The sequence below is a fragment of the Phragmites australis genome, chromosome 21 (genome assembly GCF_958298935.1).
Source record: "Phragmites australis chromosome 21, lpPhrAust1.1, whole genome shotgun sequence".
Taxonomy (NCBI): Eukaryota; Viridiplantae; Streptophyta; class Magnoliopsida; order Poales; family Poaceae; genus Phragmites; species Phragmites australis.
In genome coordinates, this window is record NC_084941.1 from 10632051 (window position 1) to 10643831 (window position 11781).

General features: G+C 44.8%; 1 protein-coding gene and 1 long non-coding RNA gene across 2 annotated transcripts; both read left to right on the top strand.

Moving 5' to 3' along the window:
• Window positions 1–3745: 3745 nt before the first annotated feature.
• LOC133903158 (glycerol-3-phosphate acyltransferase RAM2-like) lies at window positions 3746–7366 on the top strand. Its single transcript, XM_062344498.1, has 3 exons — window positions 3746–4390; window positions 6817–6827; window positions 7237–7366. The coding sequence occupies exons 1-3, from the start codon at window positions 3746–3748 to the stop codon at window positions 7364–7366; spliced, it is 786 nt and encodes a 261-aa protein (XP_062200482.1).
• A 549-nt stretch (window positions 7367–7915) lies between these two features.
• Window positions 7916–11475, top strand: LOC133903615 (uncharacterized). The gene is made up of 3 exons (XR_009907313.1): window positions 7916–8883; window positions 9019–9416; window positions 9520–11475. It is a non-coding gene; the product is annotated as an uncharacterized LOC133903615 (long non-coding RNA).
• Window positions 11476–11781: the final 306 nt, after the last annotated feature.

The window sequence follows — 11781 nt, forward strand, 5'->3', positions numbered from 1 at the left end:
GGATTTGGAGAAGGTTGCGGCTGCTGAACTCCAATTCAAACAAATCCAAACCAAATCGAGTTAGGGATAGAGGGGGTAAGTGGTTCTCGGCTCAGCAAGAGAAAACGGCTCGATGAGCTTGGCCAGAGAGGGAGCGGCGCAGCGAGCAGAGGGAGAGAGAGGTGCGGCGAGGGAGGGGGAGGGGTGCGGCACGGCTTGAGCGCGCGCGGCGCGACTCAAGAGTGGTAGCACGAGGGAGAGAGAGGCGCGGCGCGAGAGAGGCGGCGCGAGGGAGGGAGGAAGAGGAACAGCGCCTCGAGCGCCTTAAGGCGACGCGGCCAGAGGATAAGGAGGTCAGGGTTAACTGGGCCGGGCCGGCTCGATGGGGAAAAGGGAAAGGGCAGCTGGGCCGGCCCGGCAGTCAAAAGGCCGGCCTAGTCCTCTCTTTTTTTCCTTTCTTTTTTTCTTTTTTTTCTTTTTTTTATATTTGAATATGTATCTGGGGATTGCGAATATACGTGGCAAAATAACGTCGTACAAATGCCCCCTACCAAGTTCAGCCTGCGCAAGGAGAAGAGCGGGGCTTGACTTGGTGTACATGAATTTGAAGAAAAGCACAGCAACCGAGTATCACCCCGGAGCTTTTCGCCGTGTTCACTCTACGGAGCTAGCCAGCGATGAATATTTTTGACTTGTGGCGGATAAACACACCACTCCTCAAAGAAAATATATCAACTCTACTGCGGCCTTGGGAGACGCCTGCACAGTATCATTGAAAAGGGTTTGACTCCGCTACGACCTTGGGAGGTGCCGGCCTGTAGGGACCCCCTGAGAAATTTTATCAACTCTAATTAGACCATGTAACAACCACAGTGCTAGCCAATAGTGTTGAAGGGTGTCACAGTTCTATGTGAACCGCACTGGCACGCTTCACTGCTCTTGATAATCCTCAGTTGCAAGGAAACCCAGTGCCACTTCAGAGGGGATCCTTGATTCCACTACGACCTTGGGAGGTGCCAGCCAGTGAAGGCAAGGAATGATAAACTCCACTGCGACCTTGGTAGGTGCCAGCCAGTGAAGTCGAAGACTTCGTAGATTCGTAAATGCAAAGCTGGTGAATTTCTCTGCTTCATCAAAGATAGATAGAATGAGCTGCAATAGCTACGAGAACATGGTTAATCGATAATGAAAAAAGGAAATGCATTCTAACAGCCCTGTTAGATGCATTCGATGCTTGAAATATAGGCTTTTCTTTCATCACCAAGCTATGAGGTGACCACAAGATACGGCCACAAGAGACTCTTTTCTGCGAAGACGACGAAGAGTCGTAGCATTTGTATTTAATTGTACGGCATTTTAGTGTTCATGTGCAAAGAACACATGTTTAAAAGTACTTCTGAAAACGATGGGGGTTCCCCAAAACTGCCTCCTCGGTTAGAGCACGCTGACAATCATGTACTCCTTGGGGGTTGTATTTGTGAGTGGCAGGGATCGAAGATGCGTAGGAAGCAAGCTGTGGCATTTTTGCCTCCATTTTTTGCGAGGGTGGTGGACGATGGTGACTCTCTGGCATCCGCAATCTTCGTGCCGCTTATTGGTTGTGGCTCTACTTGCACATTTATTGATTCTTCTCCCTTAATGTTGGGAGGACTTTGACTCGATGACACTTTCGATTGGGTGTTTTGAACATTGGTTGACCTTCGTCGGTTCTTTGAATTTGCTTGGACTTGAGCTTGATCTTGGGATTGCGAATGCCTTTGAGATCCCACTATTTACGCTCTGTGGTACTAAATTTTATGGGCAACTTTTGGTGTAACAAGGTCCTTGTTTTGATCATGCAAGGGTGACAAGAAGCTGCACACATACCCACGACCTGTGTCGGGAAGGTAACCCTCTCTTGCTCTTTTCCTATAGTCATCCCCAGGTGAACTTATGCTGGGGTGGAAGAGTACATGATTAACAACGATTGGTCGCTTCAGAGGCAGAATGAGTCAACTTTGACGTCCAAGCGTAAACAGAGGAACATGTGTCTTTTGTGCAGTGTGTGTTTATTATCACAGCTTAAAGCTGCCATGACACTTCGTGATGCGCGAGGGAGGGAGGAAGAGGAACAGCGCCTCGGGCGCCTTAGGGCGACGCGGCCAGGGGATATGGAGGCCGGGGTTAACCGGGCTGGGTCGGCTCGGTGGGGAAAAGGGAAAGGGCAGCCGGGCTAGCCCAGCAGTCAAAAGGCCGATCTGGTCCTCTCTTTTTTTTTCTTTCTTTTTTTCTCTTTTTCTCTCTTTTTCTTTTTTTTATATGTGAATATGTATATGGGGATTGCGAATATACGTGGTAAAATACCGTCGTACAGGTCCATGTGGTTTCTCATGTTTTAATTAAAACGGATTAGTTCGTTGGTCCATGAAATGTGCTGTCTGGGAGGATATATTACACTCATCGTGTGCCGACATGGAAAAATGAAAATCCAATTCGCTATTTGGAAGAAGAACGAGAAAGGGAAAGCATTTAACGTCAAACAACTCGAAGTCCAATCACGGATGACCAAGAGCGGCGAAAGCACGCCCGCAATTACGCTTATCTGTAAACTAGTGGATTTGGTCGGCATAAGATTGAAGTTGAAGTTGTAATCAAAGATTAAAATTCCTAAGATAAAATTGTGGGCCGCATCGACTAAAACATAGAAACTTGGAATGTGCAACACGATTAGCAGCATGTAAAGTCACATTGTTGTCAGTCAATTGAAAAGTTTCGACGTGTCACCTCTCCCTGGTAGCATCTAGGAAAAGTCGGACCGGTCATCGAACCGCTCAAACTCCTAGTTTGCTGGTTTGGTGGTCGGACCAATGAGCCAGCCGGTTGAACTGTGGTTCAGTAAGTACTTATAACTAGACTTGATAGCCGACAAACCTGGTCTGATCCGACCTGAAGAAACACAACCTCGTCGGCTCGGGCTTCACAGTCAGGCGGGCATGGGATTGATTTTTGAGCCTGGATCGGTAGTCATCCCTTCACTATCCAAGCTCGCGTGGAATTAAGCCTATGAACAGGATTATCAACCACGAGAAAAGTTAAACGTTGAAGCAGTACGAAAAAAGTTGAAATTTGACACAGCAAATATCATCATTCTCACTTTCACCTGTGAAGCTTTATGTCACCCGACTCTCAAAACTATAATCTAATTAACAACTTTAGCAAGACGTATATAATGATTTTATCGATATTCAAATTCTACTTATTACTTCAGTAGATACTGTTAAATATATGTATGTATCTATAAGTACTAGTTTTCTAAAAAAGAAATTCTCTGTGTACAATCGGGTACATCCAGGCATTGCTACAGCACCCACGGGTACTGTACGCACGATGTGCTTGTCGGACGGCTGGTCGTAAGACCCAGTCGTACGTAGCAGCACTCTTTAAAAAAAAACAACTTTATGTTTTGCCACATCACCGTTCAGCCATGATGGACCACATGCCCCATCTCCAAAAATTAGGTCACTCGTTGTTGCAGCCATCAGTAGCTTAAGGTTGGTTAATCACGATTAGCAATGCGATTATCAGCAGAGCGCGAATTCGTGCTAGTGTAATAACTGTTAATGCCCAGCTCTCCCGCTCACCAACCAACCGCACGTCCCAGCTCGCCACCCACCTCGCTCCCACTATATATACGCCTGCGAGCGCGCGCCCACTCGCAAGCTCACGCGCAGCCACAGAACTCGAGCTCGCACACCAGAGCACACAGAGTGCGCTCAGAGCGAGCGCGATGGACGTGGCGGCGGCGGCGGCCGGCGTGGAACCGTTCCCGATGGTGGACAAGTGCGACGCGTCAGGGCGGGGCGCGCACGCCGTGGTCGCGGACCTGGACGGCACGCTGCTCCGTTCCCGCAGCGCTTTCCCGTACTACGCGCTGGTAGCGTTCGAGGCCGGCGGCGTGCCCCGTCTGCTGCTGCTGCTGCTCCTGTCCCCCTTGGCGGCGGCGCTGCAGGTCCTGGTGTCGGAGTCAGCGTGCACGCGCGTGCTGGTGTTCGCGGCCACGGCGGGCGCTCGGGTGTCGGACATCGAGTCGGCGGCGCGCGCCGTGCTACCGCGGTTCTACGCCGCCGACGTGCACCCGGCCGCGTGGAGGGTGTTCTCTGCGTGCGCCCAGAGGCGCGTGGTGCTCACGGCCACGCCGAGGGTCATGGCCGAGCCGTTCCTCAGGGAGTGCCTTAGTGTCGACGCTGTCGCGGGCACTGAGCTTGCCACGTGGCGCAGGCGCGCCACGGGGTTCGTGGACGCGCGCAGGGGCGTGCTCGTGGGACGTCGCAAGGCCCAGGCGCTGCGGGAGATCTTTGCCGCCGATGGCGACGCGCCCGACGTCGGCCTCGGGAACAGCCAGTCCGATTACCCCTTCATGACCATGTGCAAGGTTAGTACGGTAGTTGCCACAATTAATCTCTAAATTATCCGTACTGCCGTATTGCACGTTGGCGCAATATGCAAACATCCTCCCTCTAAAAGAGTCATATGGTCACCCATACACTGATTTGATCGGCAATTATTAGTATAACATATATGCAAAATATAGCAAGTTACTTTTCAAGAGAAATCTAGATATATTATTTTTAGAAGTTCAATCAAAATATTTAAAAAAGTATCAATGATCAAAGTTTAAACATGTTGAACACACCCAAACCAAAACGATGCTCTTTTATGAGGAATAAGGATATGTCTTTACTTTGTTTCCACGAAAATATTTAGAACGTGGGAATTTGAAAATATGCAAACTATGCATTTTTGGACCTTGGTGCTCCATGGTTAGAACCTCTAAGTGGTCGCTAAGCACCTTTCTTTCTATTTTTCTAAGAAAGGGGTAGACATTTGTTTTTCTTTCTAAAAGAGTTTCGGTCTAACAGTTTTTTCTTTTATGGGAATAAGAGAGAAAAAAAAAGGCACTACTGTTTGAGGCGTAGGAAAATTTCCTGATTTTTATAAGAATTAAATCATTTTGCGAAAGAAACCCATGTGTGACTATTGATCATTGTGAATTCATGTAAGATACTCACGTTCCAAACATAGCCATATTTTTTTGCGATAATTGGATGCATGGGTTTCCAAATCAAGTTGGGAAGATTATTGGCAACGAAGTGAATGTTGTACTCTAGCCTTGCAGGCGCAGTGCATGAAAGGGCACCGCATCAAAACAAGACACTGAATCTATGTGGTGCCGATCGAGCATGTGTTCGCAGCCAGGGGTGGTTTTGCATGTGCCATAAAATTCAAGATAACACTGTAGGTGATGGCACACTGGCTGGCACAAAGAAAGAAAGAAAATAAAGCATAAAATCCTTCGAATTTCTCACTACATGCTAGACAATATTAATCTTAGCGTAAACTAACAATTCTCTACGAATTTACCATGCTCAGAGGAGTTTTAACGATCTGTATGTTCGAAAGCAAACTGCTCCACGAATTTTGAAGAATTTAGTTCAAATTCACTCTAAGCTCTGAGAATTCGGATCCCATTCGCCCTACCGACCTAAACGGACTACCATAGTTGCTTAATCAAAGGCAATCTATGTTTCTTTTTCTAGCTGCACTGCTAATTTCGGTCTTCATTTTGTCCGTGTAGAGCACCCAAGGTTGGTTGGTTGGTTGCTCACATCTTACGTATGACCCCAGGCAAGAAAAAGATACAAGCCACAACTACCAGTACTAATAAAGAGAGAGATATAATGTCTGGTTGGCTCACATCTTTGCCCGGTAATTAAACTGTGTTTTTGGTTAAGGAAAATAAAAGGAGTGTTTTTTTGGTTTAGGACCAACTTATGTTCGCGTTAGGGAACCTTGCCGCTCACCCCTACTTCACGTGCGCGTATGACAAACATAACTCGACTGAAAAGAGTTACGCGTGCTTAAGGTGTGGCTAGCAATCAAACACTTGTCAGTGATACGCCTAAGCAAATTGTGGCGAAGTTTAGCTTCCAACCAATTTGGTCCTTAAACACGGTTAATCTTTTTGGTATATACATCAGGCGAGCATTATGGCATGTCTTGCTGGCTTAGCTTTTTTTTTAAGGATGGCAAGAGTATTACCGATATTTTTTATAAAAGAAGAGAATTGATCAGTTTATAAGTGAATCGGATCCAAAAACAACCTCATAACAGCATGGTTTAAAAGAAAGCTAGCATACAATCTCGGAATGACAATATAATCTTAACTTGAAACAGATGCGTACGCCAAAAGATACAACCAAACGAGTAATTAAACTCAATCGAACTCAACGGGTGCGCTAATGAGCTAAACAACTAAACTAATTTAGCTTATTGTGAGCAGCTTTATTACTTTGGGTTACTAGGTAGTACTAAAGCAGTTATTAGTATTATTATCTGCACTACTGCTACTGCTTTTTTTAGGTGCGTCTAACTAACCATATTAATTTACTAGCTGGAGTGAGCTAGCTGGGTCGAAAGAACAGAAGAGTGATGAACTGGTACTGCTGCTTCCTGGCCTCACATGGATCCATTTAGAGGAACCCACCTGCTTGACAGGGAGGTCAAACGACCTCACATGGATCCATTTAGTTGCGGACCACTTCTGGCCTTCGATGACAGGGCAGCTCCCATGCAAGCTGTCAGACTCTGTTGTTGCATCAGGGTGGAGACTGAAGAACAGCAGGGCGTCGCCCTTTACCGGTTTAACTGCATTAGGTAATACTGCATTAATTTAATTTAAGCTTGTAGGGTACCCAGTGGAAGAAATGTCTAGGCAAATATCCTCTCCTCTATTCTCGTAACTACTTCATCCTGCCAAACTGAATAGCTTAGTTAATATACTGATGTTACATTTTGTAGTCTGTACAGAGGTAACTGTCGCCAGTCAGCAGATAAGGTTTGTATACTGTTTTACTAATTCCACATGTGTCATGGCACCTCAAATGTGAATACATGCTAACAATAAGCATGTCTTATTGGTCAAACTGATCTGAAAGCAAGTGTAGACAACTAAAATTATTATGAAGTCCCTGTTCAAGAAAGGAAGATTATGTGTGTGTGTGTGTCCAATATTCTGAACCTGGGGGAATATCTCAGGTTCAACTGGCAAGTCCTAACTCCTGAACGATCAAGGTAAGAAGCTTGAGAATGAACAGAGGGAACATGATTCAGCGTAGCTCAAAAAAACATCTATTCAATAAGATAACAATACATAGAGATGAAATGATCAACAAAAGCTGCAAAACATGATAAATCACGTTTTTGTCATACTTTTCACAGATCCAACAAAAAAAAGCCAATGCTCAAATTAATGAAGAATATTGGGAAGTGGAAGAAAAAAGAGAAGGAATTTGCTTCGGGCCAGAAAGGGTACAACATCTCATTTGTGAAAACTGTGAGAGGTGCATGATGCGTTGTTCCAAAATCTAAAATAACATCATAGATGTAGTACAATATCACGTTGTGAAGATATGGTCAAACTCATAGATTAGATTTAGCACACTGGTATTATGCACTGATGTAATATCAGATGTATTCCTTGTCCTTTTTTGGTTCTCTATGGTACGCATGAACTGAACGTTGCAAATTTGCAAGTGTACACAACATTATATGTATTTCATTCATGTTTTTTTGGATCCTTTTTTTGGAAACAGTGAGACATCCTGATCGGCAATGTGGTACCTCAGGGCACCAAATATTGCACTCGGGAAAAATGCAACATATCCCATATGACCAGAAATTTGAGAGAAGACAAAACTCAGTAGCAACAAACGATCAGTTGTCATTCCGTGTATAGATGCATTGTGATTTTATAGTACTCTGCAATTCACAACGCTCATATGTGCACACCAATGAAGTACTGGTATATAGCAATATAGTTAAGCCACCAGGAAAACGAATTAAACCTTGCCTAAATGGAAATGAACTAACTTTATGTAACTTAAATTCTTAATTTAGCAAACATGTTATACAAAGAGGCCTTGGAAACTAATAAGATATGGACAAGGTGTAGTGTTTCAGGCAGTATATAGTGCAGGTAGCGTTCAGTGTTTTAAACACATGACCACGATGGCATATATGTCTCTAGACATGTAATAAGGGGTGCATTCGCATGTGGTGTGCATGTGTGTAGTGGTGTGCCTGCTTATGCATCTTCCTTTTAATCATAAAAAAAAGAGAGAAGTGGCATATATAAATTGGAAACAGTTGAAATATAAGCAATTGAACCATGGTATGGAAGAACAAATTTTCAAAACTTAGCAACCCAGGCAAACAGATTCAATAAAAAATGTAAATCCTTGATGTTTATCTCTGGATAACTACATTTATAGATGATCAAAGCAGTCCAGCCTTCAACAAATCTAAATACTTACAAAAAACAATGCGATTTCGTGGAAAAAAACCAAAAATTACTCTATCTCTGCTACTTAAAAAATGTTCCAGCAACCAAAGCAGGGCGTCCTGCCATTCCACGTTGTTCAACCCCACTCCCCCCTCCATTGCTCGCTGCTAGTTGTCCCTCTGCTCCAGTCTCCGCGCGTCTCGCCCTACCCCAATCCCGCTCCTCGGCACAATCCGCGCGCCACCGCAGCCTGCATCCGCCCCTCCCCCTCTCCCCTCTCTCTCCATTGCAATCCCTCTCGCAACATCCCCAAGCCCGCAACCCCCGCCGTCACTCCCTCGAACTCGACTGCAGCGATGCCGTCCTCCCCGATCTGTGCTTGTCCATCTCGTCTCCCACCTCAGCCACGTGCTTCTCTATCATCATAGATGGCGGCAACGGTGGGCACCAGGGCCCACGTCTTCGCTGCAGGGCCCAACGTCCGTCGGGATCTGGTGTGCTCCTCTATGACGCTCGTCTCCCCGAGCATCGACGTGGACTTCAAGTGGAGTGACCACATCGCCGCCGGATAAATCAAGAACCAGGTTCGCCCGCCCGACCCTATTGATTCTCTGGAGCCAATTCGCTTATTCCTTGAGACCTTGATCGTTTTTGCTAAGATTCATTTGCGCAGTTGCTTCTGAGCGATTCTTTTTCGTTTTTTATTTGTAATTGTGCAGGATTGCTGCCGGTTGTTCAGTGCATTAGGGGCGCACTACCTGGCTACGCGGCAAGGTGGATCCGGCGAGGCGTACAGCTATGCGTTGCGGCGCCGCCGCTCGCCTTTTTTGATCGGTTTTTTTAATACAATTCCCATATACTATCTCATTACCAGCCCATAAACGCCTAAATAATGGAACTTGGGATAAGATAAAGTATTACAAACAATGGTGGCCTTGTAGTCGACCAGATACTCATGTTGACAAGCTTATGAAGTACGGTTGCAGGCTAAACTTTGTGCAAATGTGGTGTCTCATCTGCTCAACTGTTTTTGGGAGAAGAAAGAGTGTCACATAGAAAATCCATCCGAATTGGGAATTTCAGTGCTAAAACTTTCTTCTCGTAGTGCAACCTTCAGGTTTGACTCTCGTAGATGAAGTAGAAATGGGAATTTCAGTTTTCAGAGTCTCGAATTACTTGAGTACTCTACAAACTGCATTGGGTCACTGACAACTTTTCAGTACCTTCAGGTCGCTTGCTGTGATGTGGCCGCGTTTTTGCACTCCATCAGGGTGTGCTATGCTATCCAATATGCCGGTGTGCTTCTTGTGTTCCTTGAAGTGGTGCACGATGTAGTGCCAGCAGATGTGTCATTGCTCATCGAGGTTGTGTTGGGGCTTGAGCTGCACGTGGTGCTACAGAAGCTACGGTTCTTGCTTGTTGATTGTTGCGAGGCTAATTAAGCGGATGGCGACACATGGTAGATCGTAAATTATTCGATCCTTGTTGCAACGCACAAGCATGTAACTAGTTAAGCTATGTGGTTATCGGTTACAGAAAGTGAAATTCAGAATGAAATTTTAGTATGAACATCAGAACTAATTAACATATTTAGTAATGTTAGCAAGAGCATAACCACATCCGCACAAGAAAAATAGAAGGTCATAAAATATGCACACTAGAGCTATAGTATCCTGCATATAGTTGCATTCACCCACAAATCACCATCAATAAGTCACAAATATTACGTAGCAATCTAGTATTCCCTTCCACTATTTCATCACTCATATTTGCATGTCTCTATAATTTTACACAGCTTAGAGCTTCAAAAACTCATCAAAGTTTTACAATGCTCTGCTCCTTTCTAAAATGTGGCACTAACCAGGAAAGATTCTACTCATAGTGCTTTAAAAGTTAAAAAATTAACTATTCAAATCAAAGTGACCATGCATTGCAACGGTTCCTAAATATGTCAATTGATATCTATCCTCCCGCTCCAACCCCACTTCTAATTGGAAGTGAAAAGGCAGGAACATAGAAATTCAGTTTGTGTGATTGCGAGGTGCACAATACATATTGGTGTGCCTAAACATTAAGCTCAGAAACATACAGTGGCGGCATTGCCAGTTCTATGAAACTATGCTTGCTGAGAAAATCATTTAAATTGTGCATCGCAATTTGCAAAAAATCGGTAGTCTATGTTCAAGAGTATTAACTATTCTCTTACATCCAGTGACAACATGATCTTAGCAGTGCCAGTGACATGTCTCGAGCATTCCCAATTACATAAAATGAATCTAATCAAACAAACATTAAATACTTGGAAGAATTCAGGAAAAACAAGGATGCTTAACATATGCATGTTGAACCTCAACCTAGATGGAGTTTCTTCAGAATTAAGATATCATATAAATGTTTAACCTCCACATGGATTCAATTTCTTCTTGGTTCAACATCAAATACCAATACCATTGTTTCCCTGTATGGAGACCTATTTTGCCTGCAATAGTTAAGGGTTTGAGAACAACGTTTAGTTCTTTAAAAGAGCTTACAACATACAACAATATCAGCAGCATTTGAACTGAAGATGATCCAGAAATAACATTGCATGTGACCTTGGAGTAGAAAGGATTTTTTCCCTCCTACAGATTCGTCTGACATGATTTGTGCCAATCCAACACTGTGAATTTCTGGAGAAAATTGATCTTGCGGAATGTACACTATTTGGTTTAACTAAATGAGAAGCAAATCTGCATTACTGAAGTTACTGTTGTGGATGCTTTTGTTGGGCGGATGTACAGAAGACGACAACAGGTGGGCTTGGCGCAAAAAGGGGAGGCGCGGCAGGAGTCTTCATTGGATAAATAGTGAATCAATTAGATATATAGTTTGTTAGCTTGAGTTAGTTAGCAACATTAGTTGGAGATAGAGTTTGTTAGTTGATTTAGATCCGGGTTGTGTTTATCTGTAAGCATGGGCTCTATTAAAGGGTGACGGACGTTTGGAATTGGAATCAATGAATAAAGTCTAAGTTCTATCTAATCTGCCGCTCAGAGCCTCTAGCAAGGGCGAGTGCGCTCCACAATCCTAGCCATATCATCTTTGGTATCAGTCATGGGCGATCCTGTGACCTTGGTCGATGTCATGTCCAAGCTTGATTGGATACTTCTCGCCATTGACCGCCACAACAGTGAAATCTCCAACATGCAAACCTAGTTTTCTTCGAACAAACAAGTGATGGGCAGATTGCTCAGGAAGCAGGCAGCTCAGTTGTGGGCGATGCTGGAAGCTTTGGCCAGAGGGATGACGAATGCAAGCAGCTCGGAAACGCTGGCATCCACATTGCTTGCCCAACGGCGCATGTCCAGCTCCGATTCCTGGACTACAATGGCAAGGATGATCCGATCATTTGGATCCACCATTGCAAGCAGTTCTTCCTTGCACTGTGCACTCCGGAGGACGAGAAAGTCTGGTTGGCTTCCTTTCACATGTCGAGAGCGGCT

Bases quoted from the DNA above. Each gene is read 5' to 3' on its own strand.
- LOC133903158 (XM_062344498.1), top strand. From the start codon at position 3,746: ATGGACGTGGCGGCGGCGGCGGCCGGCGTGGAACCGTTCCCGATGGTG.